The sequence below is a fragment of the Synchiropus splendidus genome, chromosome 18, assembly GCF_027744825.2.
Source record: "Synchiropus splendidus isolate RoL2022-P1 chromosome 18, RoL_Sspl_1.0, whole genome shotgun sequence".
Classification (NCBI taxonomy): domain Eukaryota; kingdom Metazoa; phylum Chordata; class Actinopteri; order Syngnathiformes; family Callionymidae; genus Synchiropus; species Synchiropus splendidus.
The window spans coordinates 10,729,102-10,752,992 of NC_071351.1; the positions used below are offsets into that span (position 1 = coordinate 10,729,102).

The following is a 23,891-nucleotide window of genomic DNA, read 5'->3' on the forward strand; positions in this document are numbered from 1 at the left end:
AGAAGAGGTAGAGATCTATAGTTCAGGGTACAGAGAGAGCAGAAAGTAAACAAAACTAATTGTGTCAAAGCTTGTTTTTTTTTTTAAGTCAGAAGTTTAAAAACTTTTAAAACAATTTAGTGTCTGCTCTCTAGTACATGTAAAAAGTTTAAATCCTTTAATGATGGACAAACTGGACGTAAAAAAAAAAGTCCTAGAATATTATTTTGCTTGAAATGGTCTTCCAAAAAACAGTAAAATCTGGTTAAGTCAACAAGCGTTTGTCCTGCTGTCCCTTCTTTGCTCTAACGTAGAACTTTTTTTTTCTTCAAAACCTTTGACTTCCGTAACAGGGCACAAACAGCCTGGATTGGTAATCTTAACATTAAATACCAAAGTTGCTACCTTGTCATTTTCACTCAAGAAAAACTCGACCCAAGATAAATACATCACTGCTATCTAAAATAAATACTCGCTGTGTCAACTATTTAGTGTTCGATCTGTTCTTCCCTGACAGTTGCAGGCAAATGTTTACTGTCTCTGGCTGCATTGACTGACAACAAATATGCGCATATTTCTGAACCATAAAAGATGCAAAATTGAGCTTTAACTCCTGATTATTTTTGAGGACCAACTGTAAGACACACAAACACACCCGTTTCTCAAACACGGTCAAGAACGCGCACCAAAAAACTGTCAGGCTGTTTCTCAAACTCCACCCAGTCAGCAAATACATCAGTGAAGGTTACACATCTCCATCACTGCAATACTGTATCCACATGTCAAACAAAACAAACACTGCAGTTGTATTTGGATAGAGAATTGAACCGTCTTTAACACGTAACTTGTCATTTATTAAGACAAAGCGTCCTCCCTGTTCCACAGGGAATCTTGGTGTGGAGCGAGACAAGTTTCCAGAAGACAGATTCCTTGGACGCAATAAGAGGTGAGGACGTGTTGGTGAGTAAATGATGACATGGGTAGGATATATCTGACTGGAGACAATTTATAGGGTGGGTTATGTGTAAAGAAAGGACGATTAGTAGCTGCAAAGATGTTCTAAAAGTGTCAAACGATTACTAATAGGTGATAATTGATCCAAAAAAATCAGGTCAACCACAATCTCAGATTTATGTTGGTGGTCGTTCAACGCCCTCTGACGGTTATGAAGGGTATTGCAAGCACTCTTGTAGGGAACAAAAAAGGGACAGCGTTTTGGTGTAAACGTGAAGATAATGTTTTTTTAATTTTGAAAGGGGTGATGAGGGGTCATATATATACGTGACCTTCCTGTACGAGGAAGGGATTGGTTTGTAAAATAATAAATCTTGTTTTTGCTTAACATTATATTTTATTATTGCACAATAATAATGGCTTTTATTTTTTATATTTTAAATTTCACAAATTGTAAGTAATTCTAAACGCTATTCTGAACTATGATGGCAGTCACCACAGCCAACAACGACAGGTGGCTCACAGAGGTCCAGGTGACCGCACACTTGAAACATTAGAGGGAACCTTGATGCTCAGGTGTGAAGGTGTTGGGTGCTCTTGCAGTGATTTCATACAGAAGGAAGATACGTAGCTTAGAATATGTCAACATGTTGTCATTGTACAATGACATGAGTTCTAAATAACATACTTGCATATGTGAGTGGACTATTTTTAGCTGGGTTATCTGGGGTCACATCACACAGCTGGGGTCACAAGACACAGCTGGTTTATTCCAAAACACTTTCCTAGTTGGTGGGATCCCCACTGACCATGGCAATACATTTGAATCTGATTCTGATGTGTGTGTTGAAGTCACGCTGTAAGGTGGGTGGACGCTTGCTTTTGTTGCGAGCATGTCCTCAGTTGCCAGCAGTGTGATGTCCTTGGGCAGACTCCAGCAGGAGTTTGAGTGAGACATGATGGTGCAAACACTCAAACACAGATGGGGGCTCAGTCTTCCCATGCTTCAGTCATTTGTCTTACATTTATTTTTTCATATGTTTTCCATGTATTAGATCCTGTGCGTTTCCGGTTGTGTGTCAAGACATGACCAATGAAGACACCCATGAGAATGACCTGGTGGAGTTTGCTCTGAGGTAGGAGTATAGCTACTGGTGGTGCCGTTGGAGCCGAGCATCATGGAGCTGGAGAGGCAGGAGAACATGCTGGTCATCTGTCACCAGGCGGTCGTGAGGTGCCTGCTGGTGAGCCTCGTGAATAAAATATTAAAATAGAAATATAACTTTTTGTTTGCCACAGGAGATGATGAGATGCACCTGTCCTACAAGACGGACATTAACTGGAGTCACTGGTAAGAACTTCCACCTAGATCGCCGCCCACTCTTCTCTTCCACTCTTCCACGTTGCACCAAGAAGCTTTTTCAAGAAGATTAGAGTTTGAATCGCCAGTAGGTGGCAGCAGAGATGAGTGTTAAATGTCTGGTGGAGGAGAACAAAAAGTGTGCATGCATGATTGTGCAGACTCAAGTTTTGTGCCAACCTTGTTTGTATGCCTGTGTGGATGTGTGTGTTTTGACAAAAGCTTCAGCCAGGCAAACTGGCGAGCGACGGGTTCCCATCAGAGCCCCAGGACAGTCCACAGTCTCACTGCTGCCTCCACCAGACGCGGACCCTCACCCTGCCGCCCCCTCCGACCGGAGCTCCACCAGCTGCTGGGATGACAGATGGATGGTGAAAGAGAAAGTCTTTGAGTGAAGAGAAGACAGCAGAGGAGAGGGCGAGAAGATCGAGTGAGGAACTTTCAGAGAACTTCAAGATCCAGGACTTTTCTAGAACCAAGCTGGTCTTCGTCGGTGACCCTCATCATGTCGGCATCTGCAGCTCTGTGGTTGCTGCTGTTGATAACAGGTGTGAGAAGCCTCTCTTCTGCTCGGACCACCAACCAGCTCAGCAGCCAGGGGGACGACGCCATCAGCCCTGATCACAGCCTACACTTGGAGGAGGTCCTCGATCTAGACCTGGACCAGCATCATCGGCAGGCCCGTGGCACCGATGAAGACGAGCAGCAGTCCACTTTTGGGCAGTATTTTGAGTTTGACACCGTCACTGCTCCGCTGGAAAGTGAGTTCAACACATCCAGCAGAAGACATAACCAAACCAGGGCCAGCCCCGGACTCCGCAACCCCTTCTACCCGCTGGACGAGAGCTCCTATGTGGCCTACGCCATCCTGTTTCTGGCCGGTCTGGTGCTGGCGGTGGGTGTGGTGGGAAACATGGCGGTCATGTGCATCGTGTGGAACAACTTCTACATGAGGTCGGCCTGGAACTACCTGCTGGCCAGCATGGCATTCTGGGATTTCCTAGTCCTGATTATCTGCCTTCCGGTGGTGGTTCTCAACCAGCTCTCCCAGAGGAGGATCCTTGGTGACATCACTTGTCGCGTGGTGCCTTATATGGAGGTAGGCGGAGCCAAAACACATGAACGTGGAAAAAAACAATGTCAACACTTTATATTTGGTCCTTCATGGTGAATCAAAATAGAGCAAGGGAAACTTTATCAAAAATGAAATTCAATCCATGACATTCCATCTTAAATTTGAATTTCTTTGAATTTGAATCAGTTACATTGCAGACACACTTTTATTTACGGTGAATAATGAAGTAAATAGTTGAGAATAAACCCTGATAATAAACACCATATCAGCCTGTACCAAGTGCCCTAGATTGATGTTTTCAATTTCTGATGTTCATATTTTGTTGTTGTCAAAACATCAGGCATTTATTGATACTTAACATTACAGGCTGGGTATGGACTCACAACACACCAAAATGTGAAGAGTAGTCTGTCCGGCTGAAATAAAGCTAAATAGGTGGGAATATAACAGTGCCGCTGCAGGTCAGTTCAAGATGACTGTGCAGGAAATTGGTTTTAAATCGAGGAACACATAAGCGCATAACATAATGTGAGGACTCAGGCTCTCTGTTTGACTCAAGTCACAGTCAACACCAAGAGAAAACATGACAGGAACCAACCAAAGTAATGGTGGAGAGTCCTGTGGGAAGTCTGTTGTGCTCTGCAGTCAAGTGCGTCCATGCGGAAACGCCGTGTCAGGCGGAGCTATTTGCAACACAGTGCCGCGTTTTGGTCTAATGATCCTAAATAGTGTGGTGACCAGGGAGCGACCGTCGGGGGCCACAGCCCCCACTTAGCAAACCTGATTGGAAGCTGCGTTCATGAAGAGTCAGTTGCCATGGTTATCTGCTGGCACGTCCTGCTTCGCGGCTAACTTTCCTCCGCGCCTGGCATTTATCAACAAGAAGTGGTCTCTTATTTCATCACGTCATACCAGTGTGTCTATTATGAATGGGCATCACTCATACTACAAGTCCCATAATGCACTGCAACAGTTGTAGCTTCTATTGAAAGAGTTGGCTTTCAATGTAGGTGGACTGCGAAGCTTTTGTGTCGGTCCTCACTGGGAACACTGCCACTTCAAAATTGGATTTTTAGCAGATGATGGAGTGGCATGTTTCAGCGAGTCAAGTCTTTGTTGACTCCGCTTCAGGTCGTGTCTCTCGGCATCACCTCCTTCACCCTGTGTGCTCTGGGGATCGATCGGTTCCACGCTGCCACCAGCTCCTCCCACCTGAAGGAACGGCGAGTGGAGCGCTGCCGCTCGGTGCTGCTGAAGCTGCTGCTGGTGTGGCTCACGGCCCTCCTGCTGTCCAGCCCTGAGATCTTCCTCTGGCAGCTCACGCAGAGTGTGTCCCCTTCCACTGGCCAGCTGGCTGACTCCTGCACCATCACCTCCTCCTCTCCTCTTTCACATTACCTGCCCGACTCCCTCCACTCCCTGCTGCTGAGGTACCTACAGGTGAGCTGCTCATTGCTCTGACTGCACCAGTGAATCAAGGTTTCGGTTACAACACGCTTGTCATGTGTTCCAGGGTCGCATGTGGTGGTGCTTCGGATGCTACTTCTGCCTCCCTGTTCTCTTCACCGTTCTTTGCCAAATGGCCACCCGCAACGTCAACAGCGACTCCAGCTCCGCCCAGAAGCAACGGAGCCAGGAGGACCGCTCGTCCAGCCAGAAGCGACAGCAGCACCAGGTGGTGGAGCGGCAGCTGAACTGCACGCTGCTGGCGCTGGCCGTGGTCTACGGCATCTGTGCCCTGCCCGAGCACGTGTGCAGCATCACGCTGGCCTACACACGGATAACCATCTCTGAGCACACAGCAGCCATGCTGGCGCTCTTGAACCACTTCCTGTTGTTCTTCAAGTCGTCCGTCACCCCGGTCCTGCTGCTTTGCTTGTGTAAGGTAGGTCGCTCAGAAACACACTCTTCATCTTCCCCCTCATTCTTCATCTTCCTCAACTCTTTGCTGTCATCCATCTTCTTCATCTCCCACTTCTTCTTCATCTTCTTCTTCTCCTCATTGTTGTCATTCTTTCTTTCTACCCTCATTCTTCTTTTCCTCCTCTTTGTCCTCCTCCTAATCTACCTTCCTCACATCCTCTTCATCGTCCTCTCCTTTCTTCTCCTTTTCTTTTCATCTTTCCCATCAACTCCCCATCATCCTCCTCCTCCTTCTTCTCCACCCCTCCTTCTTCATCGTCTATTGTCATCCTTCTCCTTCTTCCTCTTCAGCCTCATCTTCACATCCTCTTCATCCTCCTCTCCTCTTTCTTCTCATTTTCATCTTTCCCTTCACCTCCTTTTTATCCTCCTCCTTCTTCACTTTCCTCTTTGCCCTGCTCCTCCCTCCTTCAGCTCCTCTTTCTTCTCTGTCTTCTACTCCTGTTGTCGTTTCTCATTATCATCGTCCCCTTCTTCAGCTACCAGCTTACAAACCACCCTGCAGCTAAAAGTATCTCCACCCTGTCTGCAGGCTCTGGGCCAGGCGTTCATGGACTGCTGCTGCTGCTGCTGTCAGGAGTGCCAGAGGTCCACGGCTCAGGGCTCTCCGAGCTGCGCTCACACCAAACTCAAGTCCTCCAACGAGACGTCCATCTTTTACGACAAGGCTAAAGACACATCTGCGATCCTTTCCATTTCCAGCTAGAGCTGTGTTCCTAATGATCTGCTCCACACGTGCCACTTTTCTACATCTGTAGCGTTTTTTGTCGAGCTCTGTTTGCAGCCAAGCCATCTTGGTTGACGCCGTGTTTTCATGCAGCTGAACTGTGGACTGAGGATGACCATTAATCTTAAGAAATGTCGGAAGAGATGCTTGCACTAGTGAACGACTCCACGAGGACTCATCTGCTCTACCAAGTTTGTTGTAGGCTGTTAACCTGAATGTGACTGGTCGGGTCTGTTTGGCGGAGTGATGGACGTAGAAGTTTGGACTCCTTTGACTGTAGCGTAGCAAGAGTATCGTAGAACCAAGCTAACGTCTTTGTAACAGTAGAGGGGAGTCGATGTAAAACCCATAACGCTGACTAGCTCTTGGAATATGAAATGTGCGAGTTGATGTTGGATTTCAATGACCAAATTGAAGATGGGAATGAAAACAGTTATTCAAATGATTGCCGTTTTATATTTTTGGACAGAGAAGCCGGCTGACTAACAGCTGAAGTGGAACGTGAGCGGAAAACACAGCTCGAGTTTTGACTGCAACCTAAGGTTCTGACCTGTGCTTTTGTGATCGGGAAAGTTACACACAATAAACGGTCAGATTTCCTCATGAGAGTCAGAGGTATTTTATGATGAAAATGATCTAATGTTCTCACCGGTCGTCTCTGAGGAAGATGATTTATCGACATCGAGAGAAAGGAAGTGGAAGCATTTTGAAGAGAGAGAGAGAAGTTGTGCTCCTCAGCTCAGCTGCTGCTCTGAATATCAATGACCTGACGACTGTCCCGTCGCTATGGGATTACAGCCCAGACTCACGCCTGAGAAAGACACACACGCACGCACAAACACACACACACTAGGGTTTCAAAGGACACTGCCTGCATTAGCTTCTTAAAGATGGAGCTTCATGAGTGACAACAAGCTCTCTATTTTTGCAAGTCCGAGCTAGAAAAGTGTGATATTTGTGGCCTCAGATCGGCTTTTGTGAGTGAGAAAAAGGACCTCCAGAGTGAGAGGACTGATGGAGGAGGGAGATGTTGTTCTCATTAGTAGTGATGAGCTGATGCTAGCGGCGGAACAGACCGCCTCTGTTCGCTAATGAAGCCACCAACACTCGGCGTCGACTAGACCTGCATTGGTCATGCCAGCACACTGGTTGGGCACCAAGGGTGGTTCGTGGTTACGTAAAACCGAGGGTCGCAGGTCCGAGCCCAGCCCTGTCAATCCACACCCACAGGTTCAGGTTAAAAGCCGCTCCAAGCTGGTGAACCGGATTCTTGAATATCATTCATTTCCACGCACAATTGTCAAATATAAATCACAGCAAGGCACCAGGCCAGTTGCTCCAACAAAGCCATCTTTCATCCCAAACCATCAAATTCCTCTGGGGGGGGGCTGTCAACTGCATATTTGTTAGTACATCTGGGGCCCTGGCGTGAGTCAGCAAGATCTTCAAATCCACGGGCGAGACAACGAAAGAGGATTTTTAAAGGAATAAAAGCATTTCAAATTCACTATTCAACGATGAGTTACTTGTTGAAGACAAGCAGGGGTCAATAATAATGCAGACTGAATTCATATAGTTCAGAGGAGAAGCTTTAAAACGCTGCTCAGACTGAGGTACACGCAGTGAATCAAGAGTCCGTGTGGGTTGCTGTGAGCTCAGGCTCAATGAGCACAAACTAATCTGACCTGAATGTCTCACACTCACTGAGAGCGAGGGAACCAAGCGCACAATGTTGGTTTTGTTCTTTGGGAAAACTGATGAGGGAAGGAGGACTTTTGGGGGGACACCGTTGTAATGCTGCCATGACGACAAGCATGGGGTCCCGCCGGAGAGCGAGGTGCTTGGACCACCTCGCATCACGGACAGGAAGTGCCGAGGCCGTTCTCTTTGTTGGAAGATCTAAAAGGTTCACGCACATCCACACACACACTTCACACCACCAAAGGAGAGTTCCAGCCAGCGGCTGACATGAGGAGGGGATGGGCGGACTGAGAGAGGGACTTTTATCAAGCCAAGTGACCAGATGACCGCTTTTTTTTTCTGCTTCCAAGTTCTTCACTTCTTCATTTGTCACTCAGCTTTTGATTCCCCTGAGAAAAACCCGGCTCCCCACTCTGTGTCTCCTCTCTAATCTGTCAATTATCTCTATCGCATCATGGGAGAGAAGCCGCAGTGACGTAATGCAACATTCCTACACTGCCAATGAGATACTGCCGCAAAACTGATCCAATGCATAACTGATCTATAGCTTGTTATTGGTCATTGGTGAACTGCGGTTTGTCTCATTTAAATTCAACAACTGATTTTGTTTTATTTATATTCTCCAATTGATTTATTTTTTTGTCAGACAAATCCACCTTATATGTTGAGTCGACTAGGCTTAAAGAAACGAAAGAGCAGGGGACAAAGTCAGACAGCAGGAGTTTTTCTGACTTATTTGTGGAGCTGCTGAAGTTCAATTCTAGGGCGGAAAAACGACAAGAAGCGACTTCAGTCATCGGCCAAACACGATTGTTCAACGTTTGTTTGCTGCCCTCTGCTGTTTAATCGGCCAAATTGCGGACACAAAATCACCGACGGGCCACAGTGAGTGTCCGACGGGCCACAGTGAAACTTAAAGTGATAGTCACATAAATTGTTATTTGAGTACCGTTTTAAATGTAATATACCATGTATTTTCCCTCATATTTAATTAAAAAATGGTTATAAATTGAACTAAACACAGGGTATAAAGGGAAATTGTGGTTGTTAAATTCTTTATAATTTATTAATTATTTCAAACATGGGGGGATTATTTCATTATGAAATCTTACCTTAAATTCGTAGGTTCACAGCTACATTAAAAGGGAAGTCCTAATACTAAGAAACCCAAAGATGTAGTGAATAACACTAAAAACACAATCATTAATGCAGCATAAACACATGAAAATGGCTGCATGTGGCTCCCGGCGAAGCACTTCATCTGGGTTGGTTTCTAACCTGCAGATCAGATTCTTGACTGCTAACTGCCACCAGAGCGGTGACAAGACTTCAAGGCACATGGCGACGTGTGGGCAGCTGGGTGAAAACAACAAGAGCGGAACCCAACACATGTAGTGACTGCGATGCCACACCCAGAGAGGAAAATGTAGTCACACAACTTGTTCAAACAGTGGCTCCGGGGCCACATCGAGGCCAAGATCCACATCAGCCAGGGGAAAAGGACCAAACAGAATAGTGACATCATTGTTCTTACACCTTTAATAAGCATCATTTACATGTGTGATTCTCTTCAACATGTTTCACCGAGCCAAACAATCCAGTTAAAACAACAGCCCGACTTTGTGTGTATAAACCAGTATCAAAAGCAATTTGAAAACTCACGTTGTGTTGTTGCCTGCCACGATGAGGCCACTTACAAATCAACGGAGGCTTTTAGGATCTCCAAAATATCGCCAAGTCTCGACCCACGCCTCAAGCTCATCCACCGTCTCATCATCAAACGCCAAAATATCAATTTTGACCCATAAATATTCAATAAGATCATGTGAAAATACTGAATAGACATGCAGTACTGAACACGAATCCCAAATGTTTGAATTGTGAGTTAGTTTTCTACATCCAGGTTCAGCCCTTCAACTTTTTTTTTCCAATTTCACTGAAACCCGCTGATCTTAGCTCCATGCAAACATAGAGACAAACAAAAGAACCTACATGCCGATTCACCGGTCACCAAACGCGGCACCTAAATTCGAAACAATGGTGTTGTATGACACCATGAATATACTCTCACAGGAGGAGCCTGTGTGGAGGGGGGTTGTAAGATTCACATGAATGGCATTTCTGAAGGTCAACAAATCATCAGATCAACTTGACCGACTTCCCATCATTTTATTCATGCACTTGAAGTAATGACACTCACGGCAGGTTACATTACATCATTTAGATATCGTAACATAAAGACGCACAATTATTTCGAGTCCATGAAAAAAGAAAAACGCTCACATCGCGCCCATAAATGATCATTATTCATAAAGTTTATGAGTGAGGCAATAAAGCAGGAGATAAGGAAAGAGTCCGATTATTTTTTTTAGGGGTTCAGTGTGCTGGTGATCTCATCTCCTGAAAAGAGAAGGCCCTGTGATGTCACTGTCTACAGGAGCAAGATAGGAGCCCAGTTGAAAAATGTAAAAGTCTGCTCCACGTTGACTCATTTTCACCTTCACATCCCTTCAGATACACCAACAAAGAATGTACATGCTGCAACCTAAAGGCACCCCAAAAATATAAATAAATAAAGGCAGACATTGCACTTCAAATGTTGGTGTCTGCATGGTTGAACATTTAAATAATCGAGATTAAAGTGTCACATGATGAAGGAGTGAGTTTAAAAAGACAAAAAAAAGCTTTTTTCGGATGAACAATAAATAGTTCTTCATCTTTATTAGGCCTGAACAGTTTGGATGATAAAAATCAATACATGTTTTCCATAACGTGGCGAGTGATGATTTGTTGTCGAGATTAAAATAAATAGATGAATCACGCTCTGATTTAATAATTGGAAAATGACCTAGCGCAGAGGATTAGTCGAAAGATGCATCAAGTATGGACGAGTGAACCAAACTACTACGCTTGCTTCGCTGTGTCGCACATGAAAATGACATCACATGACAGCTCCGGTCCAATCAGCAGGCGCCGTGGAGCGAAAAACACTTGGACTGGTTACACATCGAGCGTAGTCTTTATGATGTCAAAAACAACAATAAAAAAAAAAGAAATATAAAACGTATGAGGAAAAAAAAGCTTATTACATATACACAGAAACAGTAACACCTCCAGTTCTAGTACCGCCTCCTTAAATCTGGACAGGTTATGTCACGATAAGATTATTAACATTATTGTCATTAATTATATCTTACAATACCAAAAATCAACAGTGCAATAAAAAGATTTCATCCCTCGCTCGAAAGGGAGTGAGGCGGCGAGGACACAAGTAAAAGAAAAAGGGAAGGAAGAGGAGGGAGCACGGGCTGGTTACAAGAGACGGAGGAGGAGCCAGGAGGGGGGCGGCGCTTGTCGGGTTAGGTATAAATGCGAAGGAATGAATGGATGTTTGGGGGATGAAGGAAGGAGAAGAAATGGATGAAGGCATTTTTTTGTTTCTGGGTGCAAAATAAAGAAGAGGAGGCTCATGGGAAAGAATCCGATGGCACCTTTTTTAAGTGACGGCAATTTCAGCGACGATTAAAAGTCAACATGGCTGACAGTCGAGCGGATTTACAAAAGGCTTTTAGTTTCAGAGGGGTTTAATAAAACGCTATGGATGGGAGGGATGCAGACATGTGACGATGCACTGACACTCTGAATTATTCGAATTGGATTTTACAAATACACCAAATTACTAATGATTTTGAAACTTTAGCTAAAGATATTTATATTTCAGCATCGTTGATGATAGCGTCAGTGCATCCCGAGGTAGAGACGACAGCGTCTGGAAAAGAATGTTTAGAGCGAGATCGAATGGTGGTGAGTGGGAAAAGTGGCGTGTGAAGGGGACGGGAAGGGTTGATCTTGTGGGCACGGACTGCTCCGACGCAGGGAGTGTGTCTGTTCTCAGGAACTCCTCTTAGTCCGGGAGTGTTGGATCAACCACTGGAGAGTGATGTCTGCAGAAAGACCAGTGAGGTGTCAGCAGCATGAATTTGGGCTTCTGTCCCACGTGTTGAAGAAGCCTGTCTCTTTATAGATGGCGCTTCACGAGACGCAAAACGCAAAAGCTAAAAGCACTAGCAATTTATGTGCATACTTGACGCAATATTTTAAACTCACTTTCATGTTGTTTTTCAAAAAATGTGTTCAATAACGGCAGGTTAAATGATGGTTGTTATCTGAAAACTTAGTTCACAAGAGTGAGCGTCATACCGATGTTGTCTTTCTCCTTGCAGGAGATGGAGTAGCAGCAGATCTCTCTGTCTTGGATGGCCGACAGATTCCTGAATAATAAGACAATCAATTGAATGTTTTTAAGTAGCGAAAAAATGAATGCATCCTAATAACCACTATAAAATAATGAGTGTTTCACTTACATCCTCTCGATGAGCTCCTTCTCATCCAACGCCCCGGGGAGGTCTCTCTTGTTCCCCAAAACCAAAACCTAAAAACCAGACGAAACAGTCTGGTTTTAATTGACTTTTAAGGTTTGCAAAGTGTAATAAACACTGTGATTGACATTATTTTGTATTCTTCATTTTGAAGTCAAAACACTATCTATTGAAAAGGACTCACTGGAATTCCTTGCAGCTGTGGTTTGTCCAGCAGGTTGTGAAGTTCGTTTTTAGAGGCTTCAATCTTCTCTGGGTCGGCTGCGTCCACCATGTAACTGCATTATAAAGCAGTGTATACAGGGGATTTCCATTTTGTTTTCATAGTAAAAATAAGTGTGAAGAAAAGTAACCTCAGGACTCACACAATGGCGCTGACGCCTCGACAGTAACGTTCCCACATGCTTCTGAAGCGAGGCTGCCCGCCAATATCCCACAACTAGGAAGTAGATTGCAGAGTAAGGACAAAGATATCATCATGTTGTGGCCAAGATGATGCAGATTAAAAAGTCAGTGTGTGTCTTGTGATCCATTTCTAGCCATTGTTGATCACTCACTTATCATGTGACCACAACACACACGCTTTTGTTTCTCTTAGTCAAACGCTAGCATGGTGCGCAAACAAGCCATGAGCACAAACATAAAAATAGTCACCTTGATGGTGACGTTGCCTTTGGTGATCTTCCTCATGTTGAATCCAACTGTGGGAATCATGTCTTCGCTGAACTGACCAGACTGGAAAACACAACATAGATGCTACCGATGGTTGGAAAACATTCCCCACAAATAAGCACTGTTCAGCTGTGTCAAGTAACTTTGCAGAGAGAAGCTTGATGATGAATATACAGGTAAGCTCAAATTGGATTTGATAGTAAATGTGATCAAACAATATACAACAGAGGCATTAACAGAAAAGTATCATGAGTTCATCACACTTTATTAGTATATAAAATCTGATGTGTATTAATAATAACCAAAAAAATGTATGCTACTGAAAAGAACATTGATGAATTAAATGATGGCAGTGAAATTCTCTCGTTTTAAAACTGAAAATAATCTAGTCAAAGGCTAGAAGATCAATCTAATGGATTTCCAATCGTGAATGTGACACACGGGAGTCCCGGAGATTGATGTCAGCTGTTCTTGCAAGAAAGGGAGTGACTTCATCTCGAGGAAAAGGAAGGTCACTCTGTCAGGAGGATAGTCGACCCACTTTCAGTTGGACCACTGGACCGAGCATAAACTAAGCATAACGTGTGTTGAATTCAGCGGCACGATCCGAAACTCAAATGCAACAGAAGTGGAAGTATAGTATAGGGAGGAAGGGTTGCTTTTAGCTCCTACTAAGATAAAAAATAAAAATAAATCACATATTCGCGATAGCAATTTCGAAAAGATATTTTCCTTTGCTCGATAATAAAGCCCAGATCAGCTGACCTCACCATCCCCGTGCCATCACTTGACCGCTGTGTAACAATAGATGCACCCAGATGCTAACCAACATCTGGCGACGGCAAAGCTCACCGCTATCACGTTGACAAATGTGGTTTTCCCGGAGTACTGCAGGCCCACCAGCGTCAGCTCCATCTCCTCCTTCCAGAAGAGCGCCTTGAACCAGTCGAGCAGTTTGTTGATCAACGCTATCATGGTTGTCGTCTGATGCTAATGCTAACGCTAACTCCGGCTGCTTCGGTGCTTTAGGAGGCGGCGGTTGTTGCCGTGACAGTCCCGGCAGGTTAGAGGAGACCGAGAGACACAGACTGGGTCGACTCAAGCCGAATAATATCTGTTCTCAATCGGTGTTGTCAAGCGACGGCGCCCGCTGTCTTTCCTCGGCTTTCTGAGATGTTTACTAGCTACGCCTTTGCCATCCAGCAACGTCAAATCACGCGTAAGTCTCTTAAGTACTTCCGCTTAACCCTTCAAAATAAACTAACAAAGCGTTGTCAGCGGATAACTACGCTTATAGCCTCCCCATCAAATATACTGAATTTACAGAATGCTCATCAGGTTTGTGTCATATTTTAGTGATACGTTACGTTATTAACATCAAATTAATATTAGAAGTCAAATAGTCGATTACATTTCCGGTTTGGGTGGGGTTTACGGAAAAAAACGCCAACGAGAGCGGAACAAAGACGAGACTGCGATGAGTAGTCATTATGAGACACTGCCCCCTGCCGTCAATAGTATGTAATTCTCTCAATGTTCTAGAGAAAAACAAGAACTCGACCAAACACCAACTATTTCGGGTGAAAAACGTTGAGCTGAAGTTACTGTATGGAATGCAATATCCGTCTTCCCATTGCAACAAATTCAGCTACTCAAATATTGACAAAGAAATAATAAAAAATAATAATGAATTTAATTTTACAAAATATTTAATGCATTGCAATTGCATTTTTGATGGACTGCTGTCGTCTCTGTCAGATATAGAATTGAATTCTCACAGGAACATGGTTCTCGGCTAGAAAATGTTGGAATGTCCCGTCCAGGTTGAAGATGAGATCCTCTCTGGGTCTTGCTCATGAGTGAGTAACCAATGGACCAGGTCACGGTGTCGGAGCTGCATCTCCTGTCATAAAAAACTAGTGCAATAGATTCACTTAATACACCTCAGATTTTTTCCCCCACATTCAAAAAACTTCCAACGGAAAGCCATTTTGTTTTATTTGTGTTCCATTACTCACAAATATTTTTAAACACATGAAATAAAAAAGTCGGAGCATCATTCCTGTATGTCCTGTGAGTTTTCCAGTCTGAGACACAGTAGCTTTAATCTGACTTGCTCGTCTGGAGTCTGCTGGTTCAACGCTTGAGGCAGATTCTGGCTCCTAACCTGGAAAACACAGAAACAGCTTTCTTAAGCTCCTTAAATCAGGTTTGCACATGCCGCCAACCATTTAATAATATATGTGGTACCTGATCATCATTTTGTAACTGAAAACTGTGCTGAGCCATGAGTGTGTAGAGGAACTGGTACTGCTCTGTAGTTTGGATCATCCCCCCCCTGTAGAGGAAGACATGGGCAGAGTCACTCCCCAGATGGATGCAAAGCTAATGAGAGATTTGTGGATCTCTAATGCATACAGGAGGAACAAAAGGGTTTTGTTTTTTCTCACGTACCTGTCGAGTCGCAGCTGACACACAGTCTCCAAAATGTCAACCTGACCTGTTTCTCTGAGCTGCTGAGAACAAATACTGCCAGCTATAAAACAGCCGGTTCTACCGATACCTGCACTGATGAAAATGCAAGGACAGAGAAACATTTTTTAAAATTATAATTGTATTTAAAATGACAAGTGTAAACAGTGCGATGATTAAATGATAAAGACGGTATTGTGTTTTGAGGGATGTGGCTTCAGATCAACTGCAGTTGTATGAACAAATCCCAGAAAAGAAAGCACCAACCTGCAGTGGACAGTGATCGGCCCAGGGGCCACATTCAGTCCGGAGTCAGCGTGAGTGTGACTGGTTTGGACGGCATCACGGTGCTCAGTCACCTCCTTGATCAGTTGCAACAAAGGGGCGGTGCATTGTGGGACGTGGTGATCAGGCCATGACGTGAACCAGTAATGTCTGACCAGTCGACGCTCCTCACCCAGCTGGGAATAATAGTAATCCGAAACATTCATACCATCAAAAGCAACAAGGACATGTTGTGTGTGTTGCTACCTGGACCTCCAAGTCAGTGACTGTAAAGCCGTCTTTGTCTTCACTGTCTTTCACCCTGAGAAGGAACCGACCAAACTGTCCGGAATTTTCATCCTCTTCTGTTTTTCCCCGCCTCCTGCACACGTCCCTCCGCTGCGGCCAATAAACCTCACATTTCTACAAAAATTAAATATCAATCAAAGCGCTCAACATCCTGAGACGTGTTTCGTCTCTCACCTCATTGTTCTCCTTGAGTCTCGTAACCATGACGATGATGTTGCTCCGCTCCTGCCACACCATATCCCAAAAGTCCCCCACAGTGTGCAACATTGGCCCCTGTGTTGCTATGAAGGTCTTTGGAGCTCCTTTGTAGCCCTGCAGAATAGCAGGAAAAAAACATCTTCAAACTTCACAACACACGAAGTGGATGGTGACAGATGTTCTCCTGTGGTAATTTTAATCACATCATTGAGCTTTGAGGTTAAAAACCATTTTTTAATGTGCATAGAATTATGTAATTCCTTGGCTAAAATGGTGTTTCTAACAGGACTGCAGAGCGCTGGGGCTGCGTGGGCAGTGAGAGGATTGGGCTGCGGGTAGTGGCGGGTAAGTGAGTCAAGGACGTGTCACTTCCTTCTTCGCTGTGGTTTTCCTGGCTGTCAGACTCCGCATAAGAGTGTTTATATCAGATATTGTTTGTCAGCTGTCGAACACAAACACACACGGAGATACACACTCAAACACACAAAGAAGAAGTCGCCTACGCTGATGACAAAGTTGTCAAACCCTGTCAGATAGTAAGAGGAAACATTTTTCTCACCGCTGCCGATCATAGGATGAACAGTGGCGACATCAAGATTAGAATAGCCAACTCAGACGGCAGTGTTTTCTAACCAACGTTCGGTAATATTCTTCAGTAACAGTGAGGTTTCTGAGTACAACACCTTGGTGATATAAAAATGAATGAAGCAAGCTTTACAATCTTTAGCTTTGCAGCGCTACATGAAAACTGGCTGGTGGCATTAACAACTGTGCAAACAAATATAAATATACAAATAATTCACTTGAAAATATGTATTTTGTATCACACTACTTACTTGAGTATATTAGGTATCTACACTGCCCATAAATGAATATTGAATATGTCCTCACATATACTTGTTTAGAAAAGTAAAACTTGCAATGGATGCTAACGCAACGTGTTTCAGATACAAATAAGTTATTTGCTGTGTGTTATAGGTTCATGGTTCATATAAATAGTAGTTCCCCTCATAATGTTGTGAAGAAAACGGTCAGTTTGTAGTTTGTGTGGAAGGAGTTTTGATAGCATAATAAATATATATTTAAAAATTACAATAATGTACCACAAACAGCGATTAAATTTCAGATAAAGTGTGACAATAAGCGTCAGAAGACAATGCAACCTCTTCATAAAATAAATAAATGTGCTTCTGACCCGGATGTAGTTAGCGTTGATGTAGCGGTCTGGCCCCGCCTCCTCCTCAAAACTCTTCAGTATCACTCGACTTTCTGGGTCTAAGATGTTGACAACAAGAGTTAAAATCGCCCGTGATGCAAATGTGGACGTCAAGTTACTCACTGGGCAAGATTGTTTTATATCTGTCTTTGATGGTGTGTCCCGGAACGTCGAGCTCAGCGGCGCTAACAAAGTTCGGAGGGATTTTCTGTGGAGAAGACCAGGGCGATCGGATGACGCCGCAGAGCCGTGAAATATTTCTTATGTGTTTTGTACCTGGTATTCCACATTCAAGGCGCTTATGTCCGAGGCTGCCTCCTGCAGGTCGGCGTACGTGAGTGGGCGAGAGGAGGTGTGGAGAAGCTGAAGCCACACCTCTTTTGGTGTGGACACTAGGCACACAGGCTCCGCCCCCAAACCGCTCACATCCAGGAGCAGCGACAGATTGGAGCCGCGTCTGCATTAAAAAAAAAAAAAAAAAAAGAAAAAAAAAAAAAAAAAATATATATATATATATATATATATATATATATATATATATATATATATGGTGGTGGATTGAACAAAAATTGAGATTTATTCAGTCATTCATAAAGTCATGCGCACCTCTCCTGCAGTCGAACCGAAGCCTTCCGGGGTGGTGTGGTCATGGGAGGGGGTGTGATTGGGTCCTCAGGAGTCGGGGAATTTGGCCTCACCGCCGCCATTTTGCTCGAGTGTTCCAGACGGTTCAACAGGTCATCGCTGAGAACCTGCAAGAGAACAAGAGGTCTCTATAACCTAGTTACCGAGCATGAAACTGAGCCACCTCGGTTCATATTCTTTCTGTTTCTGATCACAATGCTATTCTTGTTAGCTTCGCTTCCTTATCCTGCCCCGGACATATAAACAAAAGTGAAGCAAGTTTACAGCAGTAAAACATCTGTTTTGTCGTGATGTCTTAAAAGACCCCTGAAATTTTGAGGTGTATTTGGTCGGGATTGACATTTTCTCCACTCAAGTTCAGCACAGACTCTAATATATAACTATTATGGCTCAATAGTAAAAAAATATTGACTCATATCATGCTCCAAGTGGAGCAAAAAAAAACCTCACTCACCCGAGTTATGATGCGACAATTCCTAGTAAATTCTTGAGTTTGGCCTGAAGCGGGTCATGCACGTCCTCCTGGAGCACCAGATTATTCCGGAGTCATGAGCTGCTGTTAAAAGAAAGAACTGTCAGAATCTATTACCGAGTTTCCACATCAGTTTGGATCTCAAACGTTCAAAAGTGTCTCCATCGGAAGAGCGTTTCCTCACAGCAGGAAGTCAGCACGCCCCCGCACGCTGACACACACACAAACATGCAGGCACCGAGTTTGGCGGGAGAACTCTGCGATCAGACTTCCAAAAGTTGATCAACAGTTCTGCAAATATGTGGCAAATATCTGGCGGCAAATGGCTACTTTGTTTCAACAGTTGTGAGCAAATGCTTTCTGCTTCAAAACATCCGTGCGGCCACTAAGTCAAACATTCATTCACATTGATCACCAATGTCTCAACCGTTCACGTAGTGGTGCTTTTGCAAATGGCTTCAACTGCTGCAGTGCATTATGGGACTTGAGATACAAGGCTTTTTTACTAGCATGCTATGACAGAAATTCTTAGGTCGTGTTGTTTCCAACCATATCTTTGGCCTGATGTCACCACTTCCCTCTCACCAAGTTTCCCATCTCCCTGCTTGCTGGTGCTTTGACCGTGACCTTTGACCCCTGCCTCAACCTCATCTGGATACTAGTTACTTGTCATTTTGAGAACTGTCTGATTCACCTTGGGAAAATGGCAATCGTATCTCATCGCTGTTGAGTCCGAGTCCTAATGTTCAGAGTCCACTAGATGGCAGTCTCTGCTGTAAAAACTTTTGTTTCTCCAGCTATGAAAGAAACCTCACTTTGTTTTTAAACAGACAGCGCCACCTATTGAGCTCTGAAAATGAACTGTATCATGAAGCCTCCCTCTGAGTTGTGTCACTAGATGAGATGATTTTGCGTGTTTCTTTTTTTTCAATTTAATGAAAATTAAATAATAAATAAATAAACAATATCCCTAATGTTGTAGGGCTTGAATGTGTCTGATCTCCTTTAATGAAATTCAAATATTTTATCATTGAATTTCCTTGTTACATTCACTGGCTTAGTGCCATAAAATGAAACAGTCCCTCACTTTATTTTTTCCCTCTCAGTACAATAACCAGCCATTAATTCAAGCTATTAAATAAATAGACTTTGCACGTGACTCATCAAAGCTTCGTCCATTAAATCCAGCCCCATACAGGATCCTCATCGGCCTTCGCTTCACACCTGTAGTCCTCATGTCACCTCCCTCCTGGAGCTCATTGACATGTGTGCATACGGAGTGAAGCCACTGCTTAGTCAGATTCCAGTCCGACCGGACTCCCCAGCAGCCGTTTTCATCACGAGGCCATATGATATTTTTCTGGAGCCCTTCCATTACTGTTCAACAGAAAATTCAATGTTGCGGGAAGAAAAACACCCACGATGGGAAAGAACTGATCACCAACAGTCAGGAAGAAGAACACGTATTGAGCAATAACAGAACTAACAACGCCACATGGACTCAAAACTCAAGACTTACCGAGTCTTTTCCCATGTGGTACTTTGTCAATCTAACTTTGGAGGTGACCTGCTTTCCTGGTTTCTCCTCCGAAGCAAACTGACGAAGGAAGGCAAGAAAAAACACGCAGGAGTGATGAAGGGAGCGTGAAAGTGATAGTAATGAAAAGAAAAACCGGCAACGTGTGGAAGAACGAGGGACGAAGCAGCAGGATTAGACATGTCCTGATATTTTCTGCCTGTTATTGCTCTGATATGATGTGTTCAGGAGCGGATAGAGGGAGGGAGGGAGAGTGAATGAAGAGATAGACAGATAGTGAAAGAGAGGAGGAGAGATGCTCGGGGCGTCGATTACTAAAACACCAGCAACAACTGCTCATGAATCATGCATGGCCAATCACACACGCCAGCTCAGAGGTGTGCGGCTAAAAACATCTACCTGGTTAATGAGCGCTGACTCAAGCTCACACCTCCGCATTGTGCTTTCTGTCCACAGGAGAAAATACGCTCACATTTGGAGGCCAAAACTTCTCCAGACCGCCATGACCACCGCTTGCTGAGCGAAGAAAACTCTCACTCGCGGTGGGTTTTCAGATGAAATACGGGTTTAGGCTGAGGTTCCCTTCGTGGGAACGTGACCCCCCCTGAAGTCTTGACCTTCGGTGAGGACCCATGTCCTGACTAGGGTCAGCATGTCTGAGGTACGATGCCAGTGAGAGGAGAGTTCAAGGCGAGAGAATATGAACATATTAACCAGCATGTGACAGTATAGATTTGGCTTAGATATCATTTTTAACTGAAGAAAACAGCTGAAGAAAAAGTGAGGAGCGAAACAAGCCGCCAAGATTTAAGAGATATTTGAGTCATGTTTTTGGACAAGGAACCGCGGCTGCTATCAGGGAACCTGGGAGAGTTTTTGGCGAGGGAAATGTTTCTTTTTTTAAGTGAAATTTTCCCCATCCGTTTGGTGACATCATAAATTTAAATGTCATCCGAGGACCAGCGAAGATGGAAAATAAGATCAGACCGAGAACAGAACCTGGTGGAACACCACAGGTGAATTTAGCCGTGGATAAAAAGATTCGACCGCCTGCTGATGCTTCTCTCATGTCTGACATTAATTCAAAAAATCTTTCCCACATGTAGTTGTCTTTTACCTTACTGATAATAATAAAAAATAAATAATAAAAAATGAGTATACAATTGATATGTCATGATTTAATTATACCATTTTATTTTACATATATTTTATTTAAAGATTATCAGAAGAAATAAATACTGGATGATCTATTTAAGTGGTGAATGTTTTTGCATAGAATTATGGGTAAAAAAGTTAATTAATTCATAAAAATAGTACAAGGTATTTACAAAAAGTACCGTTAAAGTGAGCATGATTCATTGAAAGTATCTAACTCATACTCCTAAAAATAACTAACTAATAACTGGAATTTTCCCTGACCTCGGGAGGGCCGCATGAATCCAGGGAAAGGGCCAGATGTGGCCCCCGAGCCACACTTTTTTAGACTGTCCATGGCAATTTCCATTAATATGTGTTTGAAAAATTAACTTAACAAAAAAGTCGTGCAAAAAACAAGAATACGGTTCGGTTACAAACAATCCAGAAGTTAGTGCCGACGGAATAGACGATGAAGACGGAACTCAGACGTAAAGTTTGACATAAAAATTACTCCTCAAAACATCAGCAATAAGCTTCATATCTTTTGATGACAAAGGAAACAGTTAGTGTGACATGTATAGTTTACTGTAAAACTATTATTATTATAAACTCTATATGAAATCAGAAATCCACTATGAAAAATGAGGTACATCAGACAGAAGTAAAACAGTTATTCAAGATGAAGAGATGTTTACAAGGCAAAATTATTTCTCAAACGTCGCACTGTTCAGCAGGGACGACCAAGCAATGCTTTGGGGCCACAATGATGTCCTGGGTCCTTCACAACTCGATGGTAGAGCATTTAAATAAACATTCCAGTTGACTTTAAGATGAAAAGTGAATTCTCTGGAACTTTACCTGCGTCTGGGTCTTGGGTCCTCTTGTCGTCTTCTGCATCTGCTTCTTGCTGTCACATGTCTGTACTTCTACCTTCGCCACCACTTCCTTTTCTGCACCCACCCACTCTCATTGCCACGCACACTTTTTAGCACACACATATACTTTCTATTCCCCTCGTCCAAGGTTACCGGTCCCCCTTAGACTGCACGCCACCGGCTCCAGCAGCGTAGATTTATAGATGTGTGCGCCTGTGTAGGGGGCGCCGACAGCTGTGTTGCACGGTCTGGCGGAATATGCAGATGATGCTGTTGTTTTCTCTCCAGTCGTGAAGTGAACAATCCTACCGGGATGCCGAGGAGAAGGCTACCCAGCATTTATAGTCGTCGTGGAAATAAAAATGAATCGCAGAGACGGCGGTGTTGATGAGAGCACTCATCTTCTCTGTCAGAGGAGATAATGACACAGTCGAGGGACGCCTGGTTATTGTGCACTTAACAACCTGCAGTTTGGATTTCATGTCACAACATCATTCTGCCTTGGTAATTAGGACGAACCCATTTAGAGGGAATTTACAGAGTAATTTCTTTTGGCAGGGAACAAGAAGTGGAGCTGCATTTTTAACAGATGCATGTGTTGCTTTTTGGTTTGTGTCGATGCAGTTGCCCCCTTTAATTTATTGTTGTTTTGACACTGTTTGTTTAGAGCCCGATTCAAGGATAAAAGTTCAAGAGGCCAGACGGAAGGAGAAGCAGTGGACAAGGGTGTTTCATGAAGAGACCAGGTGAGAGGAGAAGAGGAAGTCAACCAATGAGGTTCATGGATGATGGACCTGAAGAGGACATGCATCACTGGGGAAGGAGGACAAGACAGGAGGAAGCTGTTGGGAAGCACCAAAAGAAGCAGTAACTTCATTATTAATGTACTTGAAAAGAAATTTGTGGGAATAATAACATTAACTTTTAATCAGCAGTAGTGAAAATAGCAGTCAAATGTGATGACAATCCAATTTTTCAATTCAGTATTATAAGGGTTAAGTATACTATATTCAATTCATTTCTTTTAACTTCTATATTATTGCCCTGCACTAATATTATTATCACTTATTTCGTGTTCAAAATATTGAGAGTGCAATGAGCTCAGTTTGACAGCAGGTGGCAGCAGCGTGACGACGGAGCCTCTATGACAGACATGAGAAGCGAAGAAGAAGGACTCTGGGTACGATTTAGAAACCCTAAAAAACGCTGGTAAATCCATATACCGTCACCGTAGTCACATGAAAGCTGGTGAATTACATAGTTTCAGTTGTTTGTTGCGTTTTATTAAGTCAAGATGCCCAGATTTAACCGGAGCGGGTCACGTGACTGAACGTGGGCTGAGTCAAAACACTTGTGTAAGTTGACCTGTTTCCAACCAGTGACAGTTTCAGTTTTTCAGAGCCAAACCAGCAGTGCGGCAGCTGCAGACGGGAATGAGGCAGCGAACGGAGACAAATCCATTTTGCTGAAATCATTTTTAATCTTCTTTCTATTCGCAGAAGCCGGCGCCATCTCCGCTCCATATGAATCCTCCAGCTTCTGCCAAACTATTCGACACACGCCAAGGAACTTTTTATTGCCCCACAGTCCCTCCTCACGCTCGCTGGGGTCATTAGCTGCATGTCGCGTGTGTCTTCATGCTAATTTCCCCTCCGATTAATAAAAGGAGCGGCAGTGATTCTACGGAACCCCGGGGTGTGACAGAGGCAGAGCTGTGGGGGCGCTGTTGTCCTCCTAGACCCGGTGAATTCCTTTCTATGGTAATTCACGCGCGTGGTGGGAAGCGTGATGAGAGCACAATTTCTGATCCACCCATAGAACCGCTTGTAATTTTCTCCTGAAATTACTTAACATATAAGATAAATATATATATATATATATACATACAGTGGTACCTCGGTTCTCGACCACAATCCGTTCCAGACGGCCGAGAAGCGAATTGTTTGAAATCTGAATCGATTTTTCCCATCACAATGAATGGAGAAAGAAAGAATGC

The 23,891-nt window shown here is 43.8% G+C and overlaps 3 protein-coding genes across 4 annotated transcripts; 1 reads left to right on the forward strand and 2 right to left on the reverse strand.

Moving 5' to 3' along the window:
- Positions 1-2,512: 2,512 nt before the first annotated feature.
- On the forward strand, positions 2,513-6,617 carry gpr37l1b (G protein-coupled receptor 37 like 1b). The gene is made up of 4 exons (XM_053849796.1): positions 2,513-3,392; positions 4,500-4,808; positions 4,882-5,253; positions 5,824-6,617. Exons 1-4 carry the CDS (start codon positions 2,799-2,801, stop codon positions 5,995-5,997), a joined length of 1,449 nt encoding a protein of 482 aa, XP_053705771.1. The 5' UTR covers positions 2,513-2,798; the 3' UTR covers positions 5,998-6,617.
- A 2,626-nt stretch (positions 6,618-9,243) lies between these two features.
- Positions 9,244-14,048, reverse strand: LOC128750058 (ADP-ribosylation factor-like protein 8A). Its single transcript, XM_053850200.1, has 7 exons — positions 13,623-14,048; positions 12,753-12,833; positions 12,464-12,537; positions 12,283-12,376; positions 12,084-12,151; positions 11,920-11,990; positions 9,244-11,663 (listed from the first exon to the last, which is right to left on the reverse strand). Exons 1-7 carry the CDS (start codon positions 13,743-13,745, stop codon positions 11,611-11,613), a joined length of 564 nt encoding a protein of 187 aa, XP_053706175.1. The 5' UTR covers positions 13,746-14,048; the 3' UTR covers positions 9,244-11,610.
- Positions 14,049-14,751: 703 nt separating this feature from the next.
- LOC128750057 (tyrosine-protein phosphatase non-receptor type 7-like) lies at positions 14,752-21,927 on the reverse strand. 2 transcript variants are annotated; one of them, XM_053850199.1, is made up of 12 exons: positions 21,879-21,927; positions 18,329-18,430; positions 17,836-17,981; positions 17,506-17,686; positions 17,353-17,437; positions 17,209-17,288; positions 15,990-16,127; positions 15,774-15,929; positions 15,510-15,703; positions 15,225-15,338; positions 15,021-15,108; positions 14,752-14,937 (listed from the first exon to the last, which is right to left on the reverse strand). In XM_053850199.1, the coding sequence occupies exons 3-12, from the start codon at positions 17,934-17,936 to the stop codon at positions 14,827-14,829; spliced, it is 1,248 nt and encodes a 415-aa protein (XP_053706174.1). In that variant the 5' UTR covers positions 17,937-17,981; positions 18,329-18,430; positions 21,879-21,927; the 3' UTR covers positions 14,752-14,826. The 2 variants fall into 2 exon arrangements, with proteins under 2 accessions (XP_053706174.1, XP_053706173.1); XM_053850198.1 differs by lacking the exon at positions 21,879-21,927 and adding an exon at positions 19,866-20,057.
- Between the last annotated feature and the right edge of the window lie 1,964 nt (positions 21,928-23,891).